We start from the raw sequence: 22998 nt of genomic DNA, 5'->3' as shown, positions 1-22998 counted from the left end.
GAGGCAGTTGTTACATGAAAGATATTCACTCAAGAAACACAAGAAATTTAAGGAGCGCAGTTTTTAAGATTAAATCTGAGCACATATATATACATATTTGTACCTCTGGAATGTCACCATTTTGACCCAAGAGCCTCATTTCACTCTCCACTCGCTGAAGCCAATTAGTATTCTCATCAAACTGTTTCAACACCTCTTCCTTCTTTTTCTCGAGGAAACAGCGAACAGTTTTCAACTTTTCAAGTCTGTGATCTCGTTTGCAAGTGGCCTGAAACACAACAATGTATTTACTAATATATGTAATTCTTATATTTGATGTGTACAACACTCAAAAAGTCATATTTTCTTATATGGGGATAATACAATATGTTAAGGCCTTCTGCTATTTCCCTATTAAAATATCATAGCAAAATAGCAAATCAGTTGTGAGTCATTTAATAAAATTACACCTTGAATTTATAGCTTTAAGAAAAGCAGTGGTCAAATGGAAAGCTATAACATTTTTTTTGCATGATACATTTGTAAAGTTCATATAAGGTTAGATAAATTCCATGATTTCCTTACTCGAAAAAAAAAAAAGCATGCACACTCTGTTCTTGTCTCCAATCTGAAAAGATACGAAGAAAAAAAAAGTTTTGCTGATTTAATTTGCCTGCTCTAAATGACAGAGAAAAAAGAGCCAGAGTATATATCAATACTTTACATTGCCCATGGTCAGGTTGAGTACCACAATGGATACTCTGAATGTCTTTGATATTTTACATCTTCATGACTATTTTTGGTCAGATTTGGTCTTCTGATTTTTTAGCCCAAAGGCTATGCATGCTAACACAGGAGCCATTGGTCAGAATAGCTTGGCCTTGGTAATTTGCCAATGGACACTGAACTAAATAATTGCCATTACGATGGGTATACCTGAAAAAATCAGTCCTCAGAGATAGGAACATTGTAGCTGGTTCTGAAGTAGAGCACGGGCATCCACAAAGAGAGCAGAGCTGTGTGTACTTGGTCAAAGACCCTGTCCTCCTTAGGTAATTAATCATTATTTTTAGCATTTCTAAAAATTACTAATTATTAATATTTTCAGGCAGATAACATAAGCAAATAAGAGCATTTTCATTTTGGTGGATGATATTAGCTTGTAAATATTTAGCGTTAAGCCAGTGTGATAGCTATTAAGCTACAGACAGATTCTAGATATCTATACATCTCATTTAACTTGCTTTCATGGAAAAACAAAATGCTCAAGGAAAGACAGACTCACAGGAGGTTAGAGTCAAATGACAGGGATAGTGATTGATAAGCAAAGTCATTCTCATCAAAGTTCTGAGTTCTTCATTGCCATTTCTCTAATCATATGATAAATGATTTTTTTTTTCTCATGGCAAGACCTTAGCAAAACAAAACTGTGGCTTAAACAAACAAAATCCTTATCTTCTCCCAAAAGAGGACTGAAGGGGTACAAAGGCTAACACAACAAATGCTACACTGCAGGGGTCTTTAACTTTGGACAACTTTTGGGCACCTGCAGTTTTCATGTGAAGATGCCTGGGTCCTTGCAGGGGACTTACTAGGTCAAAATAATTTTTAATTTTTTACAAAATTATAAAGACTGATTTATTTGAATGCGTATGCTTAGATGTGAGAACACACACGATGTGCAGTCCAGGTGTGGACAGAGGTCAGAGAAGGCCTTAAGATCACCAAGAACTGGAGTTAAGGTTGGTTGTCAGGCACCACATGGGTGTTATAAACTGAACCCAGGTCTTTTTCTTTTTCTTTTTTCTTTTTTTTAAATTTATTTATTTATTAAAGATTTCTGTCTCTTCCCCCCACCGCCTCCCATTTCCCTCCCCCTCCTCCAATTAGGTCCCCCCCCCATCAGCCCGAAGAGCAATCGGGGTTCCCTGCCCTGTGGGAAGTCCAAGGAACCCCCAACTCCATCCAGGTCTAGTAAGTTGAGCATCCAAACTGCCTAGGCTCCCACAAAGCCAGTACGTGCAGTAGGATCAGAAACCCATTGCCATTGTTCTTGAGTTCTCTGTAGTCCTCATTGTCCGCACTAACCCAGGTCTTTTTCAAGAGTAACAAATGCTCTTAACCACATTAAACCTCTCTAGCCAGCCTTTTAAATTCCTAATGGTACTTCAGGGTAAGAGTTTTCCAGGAGCTAACAGAGGTGTAAGGTCACTACAGAAAATCATAGAAGCTGATAAGAGAATACATCTTTTGTGTAGACAGGCATATTGTTGGAAGGATTTAAAACAATGTTGTTGCTCCCACAAGCTGTCTTTTGTTTTGGAAAATAATCAATTATCTTCATAGTTATAAGAAAACAATTTCTGTAAATTACATTAGCAATCTCTAATACACTAAGTCCAGTAATAAACAAAGGTCTTTGAAGTACTAGACAAGTTTAATGGTAGACCAGGATCCAAAACTTGAAGCGTAGGGAGTGATAGAGCAGGAAGTGGGCAATGTGGCATTCTGACTTTCTTCTGTTATTCAAAAAGTGTGACAACTCAGGTAAGTCAATTTCAATGGGTCTTCAGTAATTTTATCTTCTAAAAAAATGAAATTAAAGGAGTTATCCTTGCTTGTGGTTAGTGGCTAAATTACATCTACAATGCCTTAACATTTGCAAATAAATGTTATTGTGACTCCAGAAATGTGGGCAACAAGTATTCTATGAACATAAAGACAATGGATCTAACTTGAAATTCAAAAAGGACAATTCTGATTTGACTTCTAAGGCTCATCAAATGTATTCCCTAATGGTGACTGGTCTTCAGGACATAAAGGTGGCTCCTTTCTCCATTGAGATCGAGAGAACTTTATATATTCAATGAACCAAATGTTCAGAAAACAACAGGCCTTGAGATAGAAAACGTGATTCTGAAATTTTAGGTGTCAATATTGCTTTGAGCAAAAGGAACAGCAACAAAAAAAAAAAACCAAATAAACAAACATACAAAGTCCACCACTACTATGGTGTGACAGTCTTGATTATCAATTTTGCAGGATTTAGAAGAACATAAAACAGTGAGTGGTTCTCAACCTTTCTAGTGCTGTGCCCCTTTAATACAGTTTCTCATATTATGGTGATCCAAAACCAAAATTTAATTTTGTTGTTACTTAATAACTATAATTTTGCTACTGTTATGAACTGTAATGTAAATATCTGTGCTTTCAGATGGTCTTAAGCGACCCTCGAGAAAGGGTCATTTGACTCCCAAAGGGGTTGAGACCAATATGTTGAGAACCACTGCCCTAAGATAAAAGCATTTGGGATAGTTCTCTGAAAGTTTCCAGGTAGGTTTCACTGAAGAAGGAAGGGTCCTTCCTGAAAGTGGAGGAGTCAGTTCAAGTGCTGGGGTCGAGAACATCTTGTCCACATGTTAGCTATGTTATACATCATTTGAATTTCTTAGACCTGTTTTCCAGTTTCGAAATACTGAATTTTGTAGTATTTACCATGCAAAAAAGCAGAGCTAAAGTACAAGTTCTAGCACTAGCTTACAAGAGTTTAAACCATGGTTAAACTACCTATGGTTGTATACTATTTTTGACAAAATGACTTGCCCTTGGCCATGCTTAGAAAGGAGATTATTAAATATTTCAGGGTTTTCTGACAACTAAGTGAATACCGCTTAAGCATTGCTGGTACTGTATGATAATATGAGATTTTTAAGAATAAATAATTTCTGAAAATTACATTTGCTTTCCTCATGTTGTGACCCTCACATTTAGGTATTCGCCATTGGTAGTATCTTTATCTTTAATGTTTTTTTGTCTTCTATTCTTTTTTGAATACTTCATTTTTAGTTTAAACTGGATTACTGTGGTGTCTAAATTCTCAGAGTTTCTGTCTTATATGTTAAGTCTGCTGACTCTTACCTACAGTGAATGTTAAGGTTTATTTCTTAGGGTAGTTTTGCATGGCTTTTGCTAGGTTTCCCAGAGGTAGCACTGGTTTGATGCCATGCTATATGTCAACTCTAGGCATTTTCTAAGGAAAATATATAGTTCGCTAAAGCTTGGACCATAACCATTTTGGAATGCAAACCATTAATAAATCTTCAGACAAGACAATTTTTTCTTACCCCTTGCCCTTTCCCCCTGATACAGCCCTTTCTTCCATATCATGAAGGGGTGTAGATCTCTGACCTTTCTAGTTGTATTAGAAGGTTCTTATTTTCAAGTCAGTGCATTGTTAGTGGTTCAAATCAAAGGTAGGGCAGTGAAGAGTGGTCTGTGTAGTAGAGAATAGCTCACCACCGTATGCAGAAACAACAGTAGAAAATACTAAAAGTTGGTTAGAGCTTTATTAGGATCTTGTAGAAGTGCCTATCAAGATTAGTGATAAAGTACGGTTTTCGGAATAATAACAGAAACTCTCCTCTTGGCCTAAGTTGGAAAGTGTCACCTACAACTGCACAGGCTGCTTCTGTCCCTAAGGACCCACATGCTCTCAAAAAAGGAACAAATGCAACTAAAAGTTTGCTTTTTAGAGTGTCCTCTGATTCTCACAGTATTTCTAAACTTTTCAGAAATGGGTGAGTAAAAAATGGTGCTTATCAAACTTCAGGAATTAGATTTCCATGTTCTCTGAAGTTTAGACACGAAGTGGTGAAGTACCTTTTCTACTTTGTCTTCTGAGCACAGCATCTCTATTTGCTTATGGCACTGTTGTTGATAGAACGACTTCAGTTCATTTTCTCTAAGCAACATTTCTAACTTCAAATACTCTTGCCTGATTCCATCTCGATTCTGGAACAAGCATTTTAGAATTTCTTGAAATCTACCAAAAATAAAGCACACAATTATATTTCATTAAATTTATATTATCTAATATACAGATTACTTAAATAACATACATCATTCAGACTATACTCAATGATAAATAGTAGGTAGGTAGGTGAGAACAATTTTCTCCTATACAAAAATATTTAGAAGTGAATATCACTTTTAATTTTTACTACTGTAGGCTTTTTTCTCCTGCAAAGAAAATAATGTTATTTAAATATTTGGGTATCACAAGGCCTCTGATAATAAGATACTGCATTTTATCATATGTAGTCTTAAAGCTTAGCAAAAATGCAAAGAACGGTAACATGGATCTTTACTGTGACAATTCTCACAGTCCTATTAGCAACAGAGCATCACGTGCTGTTTGGTGTTGGCTTACTGCGAAGAAAAAGCAATAGGGGGCATTATCATATGGTATGTCCATGGCCCCCTAGGGAAAATGAGAGAACCAGTTTTAGCTTCAAAGATTATTATAGTGAGAATACACCATACGGTTAGGTACCCCCTACAGCTTGGCAAAAAGTCAACTGACACTGGCAGGACCCAAAACATCCAAGTTAACAACGTGGCAAACCTAGAAATGAGGTTGTGGTTTCCTTCTCCAAAGGGCAAAATAAAGAATCTAATTTGTCGAATTTATTAGACTCAAGAAGTCAACGATTCAAAACTGAATAAATCCTATGAAAAATTGAGGAAATGCCTAGTTTGGCAACTTCTAACTAACAGAACAACTGGGCTCAATGATATTTCAGTCTTATCAAAAATCTGACACAGGCAAAATTATCTAAGAAAATTAATTACAAAGTCTTTAAAATAAAACCAAGTTTGTGCACTTAGAAATAAATGTTCTTTGGCATTGGAAATATCTGTAAGGATCTGTGGTAAAGGTACTACCAATTTACATTAGTAGTTCTTAATGAAACTCTCCTGGGAATGAAGATAAACCACAGTACATTGACTGCACTGCAGTTTGTTAAGATGATGGAATATTTCATAGGATGCAAATGCGGATATTGTGATTGCACAGTACTCTATGACACCAATGCTACTGCCAATAAATAAATTGATGTTATCTTTAGGTTATACCCCAAGACAACAGTATCTTAGTTTTTGTAACTTTTTGATTCAAGGATGGAGTTGAATACTGTTAAGTTTGTAATTCTGTGGTCTAAACATTTTACTGGGTGTTTACTGCTTACTAAGGAAAGCAAGTAATCATTATCAAGTGTTTCTAGGTAGCATCTTTAAAAAAACAAAACAGAAGTAAATCCTAAGAGAATGAGTAGTAGGTATTTTCCAGTCATTTAGAATATCTAACTAGAAAACAAAATTTGCATTACTTTTTTTAGATGGGACACAGGGAATTATATCATACCACTTCCTTGGGATAGCCACAGGAGAAGTTTTACAACTGTTATTTATAAAAAAAAAATTGTATTTTCTTTTTATGATTCTTTTTAGTATACTGCCGCTACAAAACTTTTAGAGCCAGAAAATATTGCATATTTTTCCACTGTCTTCAGAAAATGCACAAAAATGTTATTGAAGTTTTATGAAAACCAAAATTTAGGATGGATAACAACTGTCTGTGCTCCAGAGGAATCCAATGTTTCTGACTTCCCTGGACACCTGCACTTATGTGCACATACATATACACACAGACACCCCCTCAGACACAACTAACAATCAGAGAGAGAGAGAGAGAGAGAGAGAGAGAGAGACAGAGAGAGAGAGAGAGAGAGAGAGAGAGAGAGAGAGAGAGAGAGAGAGAGAGTTGAATGATTTAAAACCAACAACTCAAAAAACTTTCCTAATTTATAAGTCCACCCTCTTTCCTCCACCAGAACTGTGGTACTGGATAGGCAAGCACTCCTTCATGAGTTATATCACTATAACTGTGTCTAAGCTTTCAATTTTGAGATACTATCATCCGAAGTTTCCAGTCTTGATTGAAACTGCAACCCTTCTGCCTCAGAAATGAAGTAGCTGGGACTACAATTTAACTGGCAAATTACACATGGTTAATGACAACAAATTTATAAAAGTAATCATTCCAGTATTGGAAAACTGATAGTTTAATTTCCAAGAAACATGTATGGTATTAGTACTATTGTTATGTTTTAACTAACAAAATTAAATATCAATTAGAATATTAAAACAAAGTAGAAGTTTTCTTTGATAGGAACAAATGAGGACTGGGAGGTGGTAGGGCATGTCTTTAATCCCAATTCCTTCTGGAGGCAGAGGCATGATGTGGGATTCCCCTCTGCATGCTGTGAATACCATTGGTTAATAAAGAAACTGGCTAAAGCCTGAGCAGGCAGAACAGGGGTAGGTGGGGAAAACTAAACTGAATGCTGGGAGAAAGAAGGCAGAGTGAAGAGAAGCCTCCCAGGGACAGATGCAAGCCATCAGTTAGAACCTTAGCCTCATGGTAAAATATAAAATAATGGAGATGAGTTAATTCTAGAAGTAAGAGCTAGCTAACAATATGTTTAAGCTATTGTCCAAACAGTCTTGCAAATAATATAGTTTCTGAGAGATTATTTCAGGTCTAAGTGGCTGGAAACAAAGGAGCAGCCTCCTACAACAAATTGGCACACCAACATGGGTAACTACATCTACATAAAAATCTGAGAAAGCTTAAAAAGTAATTTTAGACACAAAAGAACAAAGTTAAGCACGGCTTCTTGGTAGCCAGCATTTTGCTGGCAGCATGCCACAGCTCCTTTAAGAGAGGTCTTCCTGATTCAGTAGTAGCAAAAAAGAAAGTCACGTAGTTGAACTTTGGCTCTTTCAGGAGGCTAAGCATTTAATGGGGCATATGGTCAGCGTGCTGCATGTTACCTGGTAGCAGCATGGGCCAACTGGTTATCAGAGTTGAGGTGGTGAGAATGTTCCCACCGGGCAATTTCAGAGGCAGTGAACGGACTTCGTCGATGTTGGACAGGGTGGAGCAAGCAGGCAGGGCTGTATATATGCTAGCAATGCTGACGCTTAGGGTTTTAGGAAGCATTTAGCATTTTAAGATGTCATCCTCGTTAGAACAGGATTACAGATATGCAATAAAGACAGCTTCAGACAAAAAAAGACCTCTAGGTGGGTCTTAGTGTTGGATAAAAATACGTAGGCTTGGGAGAGAAAAGAAGAGTATAGAAAGTTGAAAAAGAGGTAAATTGTTTAAAAAAAATAAAACAAAGTCTTTAAAGAGACAGAGTGCAGATAGTCATAGATTAAAGAAATCATAAAGATGGAAAATACAAAGAGAGTCTGGATTATGTGTATTATTGAGCTTTCTTTGAATTCTTTGACTGTGAAAGAGCTAAGTACAGAGAAACATTTTATTGTATGGGCTGCTAACCTACAGCAACCTATCTTCATTCCAAAATTTGGGTCTAAGGATTTGTTGCTTTGGAAAAGAGGTTCTGCTTTTGGTTCTGCAGAAGATGAGAACCAGACTAATGTGGTTTGATGGACCAAGACCACATGAAGCATTGCTTTGAACACTCCCAAAAAACCATTTCATCCAACAAAAAGCAGGAAGCAGTTTGGAGAGAACTATGTCCAAATTTCCAAATATTGTTTTTAAATGTTTCTTTACATTTAAAGGGAGATATGTTATAGAGATTTGTATTGGTATGGATCTTGGTTTATTGGTACAAACTTAAGGTCAATTTGTTATACTGTGCATTTGTTATTTCTGGCCTTAATTAAGGCATTGTGTTTGTCTAGCTCATTCAAAAATGTAATGTATAACTAAGAAATATAGGTTAATAGATAATCATCTATAATAGTCAAGCTTATAATGATGTTAGTTAGGTTTTCTATATATATAGAAATATATTTCAGTTAGATAATCTTTAAATCATGAAAAACTACAGAATATGGCATTTAAAATGTTTTAAAGAATTTAGGACTTTTCACGACAGTGAGACACATCTGTTCCTGGCAGCACCAATCTACTTCAAGAGTATGATGGGTATTGAAGAGGCTCCTCGTGGAGTTTGTTAGCCACTTGGGCAAGAAACTGCTCTTGCCTGGACTGATTGATTGGTACGCTGTGTGAACTGAACATGCAGGACCCACAGAGAGAGAAATGACTGCTGAACTTGCCTAAAGGTGAGACGATCCTTTGGGGTTCCTGATTCAAGAAATAGTCTGTCAGACATTCTGCAGGATACAGAAGACCTGTCTTTGAAATTTCCTGCTTCATGGAAAAGTCTGCCAGATACTATGGGCCTGTAGGCTGAAGACGGATGCCCCAATGGTACAGAAAAACTTTGGGTGATTGTCCAGGCAGCAAGATGTCTCTGTCAATTCTAGAGTTTTGGAAGTTGCTTACAATGCACTTCCTGTTTACGTAGGTAATATTATATCCTTCTGGAGTCTTTGATGGAGTTGAAGAATAGTTACAGTAATTCTCAGTTATGATAAGATTAGGTAGATAGAAATATTATAATTGTAATTCTTGCTCGATACCTGTTTTGTTATATGTAATTTTTCTATGTTAAAGCTTTCCTTTTTAGTTAAACAATAGAAGCAGGTGGATCTCTGAGTTCAAGGCCAGGCTACTCTACAGAGCAAGTTCTTGGTTAGCCAGTACTGCACAGAGAAACCCTGCCTCAACAAACAAAGAAACAAACGAATAATTGAGGAACAAAGAAACACTTAAGTATTTTTTAAGATGAGAAAAATTGCATGGAATTAAAATTTTATATTACAAATTAAACAGTTTAATTTCATAATGGGTCATTCATGAGATTAAACAATTTCACCATGAAGGAAAAACAAGGACATTTAGTGCGCTTTCACTTCAACAGCATACAGGGAACTCTAAGGAGATACGGAAAATTGACTTCTGTTACTAACAGAAATAACTGTCAGAATTATATGTAATATTTGTAAAATAGCACAGTGTGAGAATACAGGACAGAGCCTAATACTTCTGGGTCACGGAGATGGCTCAGTGGGTAAAAGTGCTTTCTGGACAAGCCCAAAGGCCTCAGTACTATCTCTAAAATTTACAGTGGAAGGCAAAAATAAGCTGTCTCCTAATGTATCCCCACCTACCTTCCTACACACACAATTTCAATATAATTTAAATATGAGAGGTCTTACTACACTCTGTAATCAAGGAAACAATACCTCTTTTAATTCTACTTTAAAAAGAGTGCTTTAGTGGTCAGGTAGAAATTAATACTCTAGAACTCAACATAATCTACCAAGCTGTAAATAAAGTTTAGGGAGAAAAGCAGAATGACAGCAGTCAATAGCATAGTATGTAAAAGGACTTTTTCCTCTATCACTGATGACAAGTTTACAAGTTGAATCATAGAAGAAACAGACCAAGAAATATAAATTTGAGAGGTAGAAGAAAGATAGTGGGGTATCTTCAACAGGAAATAAAATTCTATCATTCTACATCACTAAGACATTCACTCAGACAATAATTTAAAATTAATAGGTGATTAGATCTATATAGAATCAATATAAATATCTTATTTTCATAAAACTATACAAGTAGGAATGCCAAAAAAGCACCATTCAAAATAAACTAACTTCACACATGATGAAACTAGACCTTTCTTTTGATTTTTGTATCTATAGAATCAAAAGAAGTGCTTTTCAAAGTGTCAAATACGAAGGACAATTAATTTTATGAATACAACTGAGTGTATATAGTTAGATATATATACATAATACATAACAAGAAGGGATTATTATTAATGTAAGGCTATATTTTATAACCATACATTTCTCAAAAGCTGGCTTAAAAGTTTTACCTTTCAATTTCTTTGTCTTGAGTGTTTGAATGTACTAATTTTTCACAGTCATTTTTGTCAGTCAAGGCTTTCTGTTCATATGCTTTTAGTTTTTCTTTCAACCTTAAAATCTAGCAGAGAAAACATTAATTAAAATACAAATCAAATTATTTGTCTCCATCATACATGGCTGCAGCAAAAGTTCAGTTATAAATAATAAAATAAAACAGATTTCCACTAAAATAGAAAATGTGTTAAATTTTGGATAGTAAGGAATAAAGCATCCCTTAAGGGAAGAAATACAGCTAATGACTATATCACTGAGAACAGGGTACATACCTCTGCTTTCTGTACATTACAGATCTTTACATACTGAGATATGTGATTGTCGACATTAAGAACATTGCTCTTCAACTGCCAAAAGATAGAAACTATGATTATAATCACATAGCTAAACACAGCATAATGTGGATTGTATCTCATTAATTTGGTTCCACTAATTTTGTCTTTTTGACATGTTTAATTATGACCATAATTTACAATTTGTGATGAGAGAACATGGTTCACATGTATATGAAATTATAAACAAATTGATTTACTGAAAAAAATACCCTCAAGTACTTATGCACAATATAAAATTGCCCATTTTCTTTGTTCTTTTAAGAAATTCAGAATTCTGTTTTATGCTAGAGTTCATACTAGATTTTTACTCTTTTTCATATTTTCTACAACAGTATGACCCCCTCCACATTTATAGATGAGTGGGGAAAAAATTAAACACAGTTTTTATTATAGAAATTTCTTATTTAAGAAAGTTAAAAATCAAGTACTTAAACTGCTTCAAGCTTTGGCCCACACAGTTGTAATGTGGAGTATAAAAAACAAAGCTAGAATACTCCACAATCGGTTGGAGTAAAAACATAAAAAATGTGTGAAAATCTTGGTACACTCATATAGTTTGGCCTTTTATATAAATAGTATATGGACATTTCTCAAAGGGTGTCACACTGCTCATCTTCAGACACTTAAAGAGGAAAGGGAGTAGTCAAGGGGACAGCATATCAATTTAACTGAGATCTCTCAATCCAAATCTCTGTAGTTTTAAAGTAGGTATGTTTCACTTGTGTGTTTTTTAAAGTGTCCCAAAATTCAGGCAAAGAACATTTCCCTAAATAGTCTATGTTAGACTCCTTGATTTAGCACAATGTTATATATATATATGTGAAAATTCATTTGCAAAGAATGTTATAAACGAAGGTATGTATTATTAGTAGGTGCTCAGATAAATTGCAATATTTTCCATAAACATTTATTACATTAAATAAAAAATAAATCTAAATATATCAAATTCATGGCTAATTACTCTGTGGTGCTATCCAAACACTACTTGCCATGATGGGAAGACTAACGAAAGGCACCAGACTACCCTAGCACCCACTAGAACGAATAAAAACATCTACTGCATAAGTAATCAAGACAGAAAAAGTGTGACTAAGTTAAAGTTCAGCAACTAGGAAGGACATTTCTAACTCATATTGTCAAAAATCATTAACAAAAACGACTATAATTAAGACTTTAATTAGAGTTATAAGAATAACATATATCCAAGACAAAGTAAATGCACTTACAGAAGATTTAATGTCTTTTGCACGGTTAGCATACTTAAGAGTGTTATAAGTGTCGTCGTAGAATAAAGAGGAAGGACTAATAGCAGCTATCATAATAGTTTGGCAGTTTCCTCCAAGAGAATCCTTCAATAAGCGAGTAAGCTTACTATTTCTGTAAGGAATATGCTGATTCCTTCTCTGAAAGAACAAAACAAGAATTCTTATATCCTTTTCCACATAGAAATAAAAAGTGACAATTATTTCACTAGAGGAATTTAAGCAATGTCCAATGATAACACTGGTGTTTGACATCTCTAAGAACAAATCTCACAACAAAACAATGATCAAGAATGATTTTTCAGCTAAAGGTGACATTTTAAAGATATTTCAATAGATGACAGGTGGCAATAGTGCCTCTAATCCCACTTTCTTGGTACATAGCTTGGATGGCAAAACAAGATTATATTTCCAAAACAAAGCAAAACACCCCAAGGAAACAACTAAAACAAACAAACAAACCCCCCAAAACCAAAAACTTACAAGGAAACTAGGCATGAGATACATATTTAAGATGGGCATCACCATTTTTCTTTGAAATAAGGATTGTTTCCTGTTTATTAGCCACTTATAAAGGTATTATAACACAGAAGAGCAACAACACAAAAGAATACATCCTCTAAAAATCTAAGTGATTATTCCCACCAATGGTTGTAGATCAGACAATCTTTCTAAAATTGATAGGGCATCATGTTAGCATTGTTTATTCAATATACTAGGGACTGACTACTCTAACATTTTTGCATACATACACTCATAGGATAGTTTCTTAGAGGTTGAATTGCTTGGTCAGATCACAATTGCTAATTTTTTAAAATTAATTAAACTCACTGATTTATTTTACATCCTGACTGTACTCTCTCCTTCCTCCTCTCCTCCCATTCCCTTCAAACCTCTACACACCCCCAATTCACTCCTCCTGTTTCTGTGCAGAAAGAGGCAAGCCTCCCATGAGTATCAACAGGGCATGGCATATCAAGTTGAAGTAGGATTAAGAAATATGCATCATCTTATCAACTCTTCTATGAATCTAAATCTACCTGGATACAAGAGTCGTTTATAAACCAGTTTGATTAATTTTTTTATTGATTTTTATTGAGCTCTACATTTTTCTCTGCTCCTGTTCCTGCCTCTCCTCTCCCCACTTCAACCCTCCCCCAAGGTCCCCATACTCCCATTTTACTCAGGAGGTCTTGTCTTTTTCTACTTCCCATGTAGATTAGATCTATGTTAAGTCTCTCTTAGTGTACTCGTTGTCTAAGTTCTTTACAGTTGTGATTTGTAGGCTGGTTTTCTTTGCTGTATGTTTAAAAACCATTTATGAGTGAGTACATATGATATTTGTCTTTCTGTGTCTGGGTTACCTCACTCAGAATGTTTTCTAGCTCCATCCATTTTCCTGCAAAATTCAAGAAAATTAGGAAACAACCTTCCTCAAGACCTAGTAACACCACTTTTGGATATATATCCAAAAAATGCTTAATCGTGCCACAAGGACATGTGCTCAACTATATTCATAGCAGCATTGTTTGTCACAGCCAGAACCTGGAAATAACCTAAATGCCCCTTGACCGAAGAATGGATAAGGAAAATGTGGTACATTTACACAATGGAGTACTACACAGCAGGAAAAAATAACATCTTGAATTTTGCAGGAAAATCGATTAATTTTTAAAGAGATTTAACCAAAAAATAAATGTAATCAAACCTCTGACTTCCACAAGTGTATAAAGAGACCACATGCTCACACATACTAAACACACACAAATAAATGCAATAAAATATTTCATTAAATACTTAAGTTTATCAAAATATATATTTCATTAAAAAGATATATTAAAAATACAGTTCTCATTTTAACAGAACAAATTTTATATAAAGATTCATTAATGTTATTAATGCTATCATCATATAACTTTCCTATTAGAGAAGTGGAAATTATGGCAAACACCCTCTACTTTAATGGCTTAACTTTACAAATCAATAAAGTTAAGTTACTACGTGCAAATCTTTGAGTGTTCAACATTGAATGTAAAACATGCAGTTTTTTCAATGGTCATGTAACTTTAGTAACTTGCTCTCTCTTGAAGGTCTTCCTAATCATTTTAAAATACATTATTCTGAATCAAAATAACAACACCTTCAACAATTTAACAGTAATTTTCCTAAAGTTTTTTTTTTCTTTTTGTAATTTTGAGACAGGGTTTCTATGTGCAGCTTTGTAGCCTGTCCTGGAACTTGCAGACCAGGCTGGCCTCGAACTTACAGAGAGCTACCTGCTCTTCCTCCCGAGTACTGGGATTAAAGGTGTGCATCACGACCTAAAGTTTTTAAGTCTGTTCTGGCATCAATTACCACATTTTAGAAATAACTTAATATACTGTCAAATATACTGTATACTAGTAAGTACTTCTGGTATACAGTGCATGTAAAACATTTTAAATGCTTCAAAGCATTCAGTAAATATCCTATTACATAATTACACTTCAGACGTTAAGCCTCTTTTCCTTCCTAACTCTTTTGTATTACTTCAATTTTACAGTATATTATATAAAATACTAACTAGACAGACTTACTCAAAAGACTTTTTTTTTATATCTTCATGTCAATTTTACTATCATTCTTGCTGCCTAGTGATCATTGAACATTTGCTTAATCAAGTCCAAAGCTCGGTGACTGAAAAAAAGCAAACATTGCTGAGTCTGGAGGAACAGTCCTGTAATTACTGCTAGTGGAGAGTGAAACAGGGGGCTAAAGTCCAAGACCAGACTAATCAACTCATTTGAGATCTGGTCTTAAAAGACAACCAGAGGCAGTTGTACTTCCCTTGCACATGCGAGGTATTGTGTTCAATCCCATAAAGTACCACAAAATGCTTTCTCTCACTCAAAACAACAAACATAAAATGACGCTGACACTCATGTAGCACCATTAGATAGCTCAGAGTCACTTAGGCTTAAGATCTCATTCACCACATGTTGTAGAAACTATTTTTTGAAACATTTACCAAGTAAACATATAGTACCTACCTTTGTATCTGCTAAGGCATTGATGACGTTCCCAAGGGCTAAAAGTGATTTATTAATATTTGTCCCTTCTACAAATCGTGTCCCTTTAGCACCAGAAGTGCTGGCCCGCTCAGATCCTGCCAGGTCAATGAGTGACATTTTGGCTACACAGACATTTTGATTGATGCTTGCTGTTCTGTCCTGTTGTCGCAAATAAATCTTAAATTATAGAACAGGGAAAAAATAAGGGTAAAATTTAATAAAATTTAAAGAAATGTTTCATTAAAAAACATACATATGAAGAAAAAGTCATTCTTCTTTTAAAAGCCATCACAACAATGTATTATCTGTCTGATAATTATAGTACCAGAATTACTGAAGTCAAGAAAAATATGAAAATAAAGACTTGTATATATGAGTTTTGATACTAAAGGCTGCCCCAAGGGCCCATTTGTTAACTGTGTTATCCGCCTTAATATCACTAGATGAAAACCTAATAGGTCTATATGTAGTACAGGTTACTTGTGGGGAAGGGTGTGTGCATGTGGTGTGTGTGTGTGTGTGTGTGTTTGGTTATGGTGGATAGATCACTTGATTCTGAGTTTCAGAACAACCTGGGCATATGATATTTCCCTTACACTTCACAAAAAGCAAAGAGGGCAGCAAGTTGTAGGTTTTTGGATCAAGGTGGCATTTCCTTTAAGGAAATAACAGAAGGCTAGCTTTTCTTTATTTCTATTAATTTTCACATCCAGAATATAAGGTAAGCAACACCCCATTCAATTATGTTTTGCTTCACCATAGGTTCCAAAGATATAAGACCAGTTGACAGAAGACTGAATCTTTCAGCCCTATGAGTGAAAATAACTGTCTATTTATAATTTGATCAATTCAAGTATGTCAGCAGCTCAGGAAGGTATATTCCACTCAACTTCTTTTATTAGACTAGTGGTCATGGGCTACAAGCTTACTAGTCAAGGATGACCTTGAACTTCAGAATCTTTTCTTTCCGAAACACCAGAATTATAGGTCTGAGCCAATGTACTCAGTTTAACTCGTGCTGAAGATTTAAAATTTGGACTTCATGTATGGTAGGTATGCTACCTCCCTTATATAACCATCTTCAGTTGCTTTGTACACTTCAACTGAAACAAGACAGGTGAAAGAGATGAAGACATAGGAAAGATATAATGCATTCTAGCAAAATTTCATTGTCATAAACATTTCTCTGAAGATTTGATAAAGAAAATATTAGTGGAAGAGGAAAGATCAGAGAAACTACTGAATGGAAACTATCTGAATGGCTTGATATAAACATTTTCGATTGTAACAGTTACTTCTTGAGAAGATAAATTTCACAGGCCAGTAAGAGGGTAAAAGTTACCTGCTGCCAAGCTTGATTAGTGTGGGAGGTCCTTCTGTCTATCCTATGTGTTGCTTTTATTGGTTAATGAATAAAGAAACTGCTTTGGACCTATAGCAAGGCAAAACTTAGGTAGGTAGGGAAAGCTAGGCTGAATGCTAGGAGAAAGAAGGGCAGTGTCTGGAGTCAGGAGCCTTGGAGCCGCCGCCAGAGTCAGAGATGCTGAAACTTTGCCAGTAAGCCACTGCCATGTGGCAATACAGAGATTAATAGAAATGGGTTAAATTAATATGTAAGAGTTAGCCAATAAGAAGCTAGTGCTAATGGGCCAAGCTGTGATTTAAATAATACAGTTTCTGTGTGATTATTTCAGGGTTTAAGGTGGGGGGGGGCCAACAAGCATCCTTCCTCCAACACTTGTTGACTGAGTTAGATTCACAGACCCAACTATGGTGGAAAGAATATTGATTCCCCATAGAACTTTGTCTTCCACACATACACCATGGCACACCCATAACTAAGTACATACATAAGAAACACAAACAAACAACACATAATCTACAGTAAAACTTTACATAAATAATCATCTGGATATAAAAAGCACCAAAAACTACAAACAATAATGAATACTAATATCTGCAACTTTGGATCTTTGTGGACACTTTCTCCAATGCAGTACTGAATCATTTTTAAGGAATGCAGTTGATTACATGGTAAGCATCTCCCATTTCTACTTTAATATTCTTTACTTTCAAGAAATTCTGCACGTCACAAAAATAGAAACCCATGTGTTGGAAGCATGTCATCTCAATTCTAAATATTTTTGATGCTGAAGCATGTTCAAGAACAAAGTGTGCTGGGAAAAGCATCTTAGTACTTACTGTATGGAATATACTATTAGTGATAATAGTGGGCAAGATGTCACAGTGCCAACAATCTCAGAGACTTAGGAGTCTGGGGTAAAATGAACTGAAGTCAGGGCTGGCCACTACTACTTAAGTGACGTCAAAGTCAACCTGGTCAACTTAATGAGATTATGTCTTAAAACAAAGTATAATTGTAAACAAAAGCTGCAAATTAAAGAAGCGCTGAGGAACAGAGCTACCCATAGAAGAGATTTTGCTGCAACATATGAAAATTATTCATAAACTTGGCTTTATTTTAAATTCCAACTTAAGAATAATAGTCTAAAGGCCCAGTACCTGGAAAACAGCATGAGAACGAGAAGATGAGGCATTTATGTCAGTGGGATGCTGTGTCCTGTTTTTGTTTCCACTGTCCAGTAGCTGTAATATTTCCTCTGAGGATTTGGGCTAGGAGTTCAAATAGCAAAAAAATATTTAGTAATCTATCTTTAAATTTTCAACTAACCTTTATTTAAGTGCTAAAGACTCAAATGCTAGGCCCCATGAATATGAGGAAAATGTTCAACCACTGAGCTAAATACCAGACCCTTATTAAACTTACTCAACAATAGTTTTAAAAGTTAAATATAATTTTCTTCTTTAATAAATATTGACTCTGTATCATCTCCTTAGTACTTGGTGCTATATAAGAATAAGAGGTAAAATATAGTCTCTGAGATAAAAATACAAACATATTTAACAGAATAATAAATTTTCAGCCAGATTTTTAGCAGGAAAAATATCCATCAATTATTTCATAAGAAGATGATACAAGAATAGTCAATAAAATTCAGTAAAATGAGGCTATCCTCAGTTCTGATATCTATTCTGTAAGCACCTCTGTGACCTTGGGAAAAAAAATCACTCAGGGTTTTAGATCCCTTATAATTTCACTTTAGTCTTTAAGTTCATTAGTTGTTTGTTTGTTTGTTTTTTCAAACACAGTCGAGTCAAAGTGGTAGAAATGGAAACCTGCAGATCTGCTACTCTACCAGAAAGAAAAGACATTCATAAGCATACCTGGTGTAAAGTGAGACCCTGAACAACGACTCCTTTTTGGGCATCTTCCCGGACATGAAGTGGTCCCGAATTTGTCAAGAGGTCACGAATTTGTTCATTATATACCTTAAAATAAAAAGAACCAAAATACAGTGGTGTCTAACTAACTGATTATCTCACATGAACATTGTTGACTGATGATGTACAAACCCACACTTTGATCATGTCAGTTTACAACTGAATATTAAAACTGGTGCTATTATATTCTCACCCACTAATTCCTGATTTGACAACTCTGACAAAATAAAGATAAGCCAGCTTTCTCACCACTGCAAATTATACCAACTTTAGAGACTAAATGTTAAACAAAAACCCAGTCAGAAACAGGTGTATTTATGTCATTTACTCCTTCAATTTCAGTCTAACATACAATTAGTATTAGTCTCCCTCATCTGAACTGTGTATATAACACCTAAGATGCTGAGTGCTTTGCCCATGGTTATAAAATTAACAACAGAATAAGGATTGGAGCTTGGCTATTCTTTATGGCCTACATTTAGCACACACCTTAATTTTATAACTTCAGGATCATGTAAAAGAGATTTGTACAAATAATAATTAGAAATAATATGCTGACTTCATTTTACGAATCTAGTAAAGGTACATTTAGCGTTTGCAAACAAAATAACAGCACTTCTGAAAAAATTTAAGGAAAATCAGAAAACCAGACCTTTAAAAAAAAATTTTTTTTTTCTTGGCTGGTGATAAAGTTTTTGGTAGAGCATTCTGCATTATTAAGATGCATGACATTCCAGATACGATCCTAAGCATAAAAAAGAAAATGCACATAGACTCCTACAATATGACATAGTAGGTGTGTATGCACTGCCATTTCTTTCCATGTTTTAGTAGTTCACATGGTTTTTTTTTCTTTTTCTGGTATGTCTTTATATTCAATAATAACATCATTTTAAAAATGTAATAAATTTGTTGAAGTTAGCAGACACTTTCTTTTAGATCTTATTTGTCTAATGTATACCAATTACTCTTGCCTGTTTCAACCAACCATGTAGAATGAATACTGTCAATGAAAGCCAGTTCCCCTGAGAATTTCTTTTTTAAAGACTTAGTTATTTTATTGCTTTTTGTGTTAAGTGTTTTACTTGCATGTATGTCTATGTGCCACATGGATGCTGGGAATAAAACCGTGGCCCATTGTAAGAAACAAATGCTCTTAACTACCTAGTCAACTCTCTAGCCCTTACCTGTTGATTCTAACAAGCCATAACCAAGGAGTGAAGGTATAGACAGATCTATTTCTAGAATGTAACAGAGATAATCTTAGCCCACGGTCTTAATAAGAAATTAAGATCTAATAAGAAAAAAAGAAAAAAAAATCTATGGATGAACCAGAAGAAAATGACCTAAAAATAACTTCAAGAGAATGTTTAAAATTCTGAAAGAAGAAATGAGAAATTCCCTTAAAGAAGTGGAGGAAAAGACAAACAAACAAACAAAAAAAAAATTGGAAGATATCAGCAAATCACTCCAAGAAAACCAAAAAAAGAAATCAAACATATAACTATCCAGGACTTGAAAACTGAAATAGAAACAATAAAGAGAACACAAGCCAAAGGGATTATAGAAACAGAAATCACGAGAAAAAGATCAGGAACCACAATCGCAAGCATTAACAACAGAATACAAGAAATGGAAGAGAGAATGTCAAGAGCTAAAGATACAGTAGAGGAAATAGACTCATCGGTTAAAGAAAACATTCAATCTAACAAAAGCTTAACCCAAATCCATGAAATATGGGACACCGTGAAAAGGCCAAATCTCAGGATAATAGGTATAGAAGAAGGAGAAGTTCAACTCAAAGGCAGAGAAAATTTAACAAAATCATAGAAGAAAACTTGCCCTACCTAAAGAAAGATATGCCATGAAGATACAAGAAGCCTACAGAACACCAAATAGATTGGATCCCCCAAAAAGTCCTCTCCACCACATAATAATCAAAACACTAAACATACAGAGTAAAGAAAGAATATTAAGAGCTGCAAAGGAAAAAGGCCAAGTAACATATAAAGGAAGACCTATCAGAATTACACCTGACTTCTCAGTGGAGACAATGAAAGCCAGAAGATCATGGTCAAACATTATGCAGACATTAAGAGACCATGGATGCCAGCCCAGACTACTCAGTTATACTCAGCAAAACTGTCAATCACCATAGAAGGACAAAAAAAGATATTCCATACAAATCTAGATTTCACCAATACCTAGCAACAAACCCAGCCCTACACAAAATACTAGAAGGAAAACTCCAACCCAGGGAAGATGGCTACACCAACAAAAACATAGACAACTGATGACCTCATAACAGTAAATCCCAAAGAAGAAAAAAATGCACAAAATAACATCACCAACAATGAAAACTAAATTAACAGGAGATAGCAACCACTGGTCATTAATATCCCTTAATGTAAATGGACCCAGCTCACCTATAAAAAGGCACAGGCTAACAGACTGGATATGAAAACAGAATCCATTCTTCTTCTGCATACAAGAAACACATCTCAACCTCAAAGACAGACGTCGTCTCAGAGTAAAGGGTTGGGAAAAAAATATACCAATCAAATGGAGCTAAGAAACAAGCGGGTGTGGCTATCCTAATATTTAACAAAATAGACTTCAAGCTAAAATCAGTCAAAAGAGACAAAGAAAGTCGTTTCATATTAGTCATAGGAAAAAAATCCATCAAGAGGAAATTTCAATACTGAACATTTAAGCCCCAAATACAAGGGCATGCTCATATATCAAAGAAACACTTTTAAAGCTTAAATCATATATTAAACTCCACACTCTAATAGTGGGAGACTTCAACACTCCCCCCTCACCAATGGACAGGTCAGACAGAAAATGAAAAAAGAAATAAGAGAACTAACAGATGTTATGATTCAAATGGACTTAACAGACATCTATAGAATATTTCATCCAAACAGAAAAGAACATACTTTCTTCTCAGCAGCTCACGGAACCTTCTCAAAAATTGATCACATACTGGGTAACAAAACAAACCTTAACAAATACAAAAAAATTGGAATAACCCAATGTACCTTATCAGATCACCATGGTTTAAAACTAGAAGTCAACAGCAATACTAATTCGAGAAAACACACAAACACAAGGAAATTAAACAATGCTCACCTGAATCAATAGGTCAAGAAAGAAATAAAAGGGGAAATTAAAGACTTCCTAAATAAAATTCAAAGAAAATGACCACACAACATACCCAAATTTATGGGACACAAGGAAAGCAGTGTTAAGAGTCAAGTTCATAGCACTAAATGCCCACATAAAGAAGCTGGAAAAAAAATCCCACACTAGTGAATTAACAGAACGTTTGAAAACTTTAGAACAAAAAGAAGCAACTCACCTAAGAGAACTAGACGGCAGGAAATAATCAAATTGAGAGCTGAAATCAAAGAAATAGAAACAAAGACAACAATACAAAGAATCAATGAGACAAAGAGTTGGTTTTTTGAGAAAATCAACAATAGACAAACCTTTATCCAAACTAACCAAAAGGCAGAGAGAGAGAATATCGAAATTAACAAAATCAGAAATGAAAAGGGGGACATAACAACAGACACGGAGGAAATACAGAGGATCATCAGGTCTTATTTTGAAAACCTGTACTCCACAAAATTGGAAAACATAAAGTAAATGGATAACTTTCTGGATAAATATCACTTACCAAATTAAATCAAGACACCAGATAAGCAAATTAAACAGACCTATAACTGCTGAAGAAATAGAAACAGTCATCAAAAGTCTCCCAACCAAAAAAAGCCCAGGACCAGATGGTTTCAGCTTAGAATTCTACAAGACTTTTAAAGAAGAACTAATACCAATACTCCTTGAATTATTCCACATAATAGAAACAGAAGGAACATTGTCAAACTCGTTTTATGAGGCTACAATTACCCTGATACCCAAACCACAGAAAGACATTACTAAGAAAGAGAATTACAGACCAATCTCACTCATGAACACTGATGCAAAAATACTAAAGAAAATGCTGGCAAAACGAATTCAAGAACACATCAGAACCATCAGCCACCATGATCAAGTCAGCTTCAGCCCACAGATGCAGGGGTAGTTCAACATATGAAAATCTGTCAAAGTAATCCACCATATAAACAAGCTGAAAAATAAAAACCACATGATCATCTATCTCATTAGATGATGAAAAAGCTTTTGACAAAATACAACACCCCTTCATGATGAAGGTCTTGGAGAGAACAGGGATACAAGGAACATACCTAAACATAATTAAGGCCATATACAGCAAGCCAAGAGCCAACATCAAACTAAATGGAGAAAAACTCACAGCGATTCTACTAAATTCAGGAACAAGACAAGGTTGTCCACTCTCTCCATATCTATTCAATATAGTTTTTGAGGTCCTAGCTAGAGCAATAA

At 35.0% G+C, this 22998-nt stretch overlaps 1 protein-coding gene across 3 annotated transcripts in view; it reads right to left on the bottom strand.

Annotated features, from left to right (window-relative positions):
• Kif18a (kinesin family member 18A) overlaps positions 1-22998 on the bottom strand; it is a 64869-nt gene that overhangs the window by 31632 nt on the left and 10239 nt on the right. For all 3 annotated transcript variants that reach the window (XM_075961674.1, XM_075961676.1, XM_075961675.1), the window contains exons 4-11: positions 18532-18636; positions 17809-17919; positions 15265-15462; positions 12200-12376; positions 10911-10985; positions 10593-10702; positions 4639-4801; positions 104-268 (exon numbers count right to left, since the gene is read on the bottom strand). In XM_075961674.1, coding sequence (XP_075817789.1) covers positions 104-268; positions 4639-4801; positions 10593-10702; positions 10911-10985; positions 12200-12376; positions 15265-15462; positions 17809-17919; positions 18532-18636 — 1104 coding nt within the window. The remainder of the gene's footprint in view (positions 1-103; positions 269-4638; positions 4802-10592; positions 10703-10910; positions 10986-12199; positions 12377-15264; positions 15463-17808; positions 17920-18531; positions 18637-22998) is intronic.

This window comes from Microtus pennsylvanicus, chromosome 2, assembly GCF_037038515.1.
Source record: "Microtus pennsylvanicus isolate mMicPen1 chromosome 2, mMicPen1.hap1, whole genome shotgun sequence".
Taxonomy (NCBI): Eukaryota; Metazoa; Chordata; class Mammalia; order Rodentia; family Cricetidae; genus Microtus; species Microtus pennsylvanicus.
This window is presented reverse-complemented; position numbering and strand designations above follow the sequence as displayed.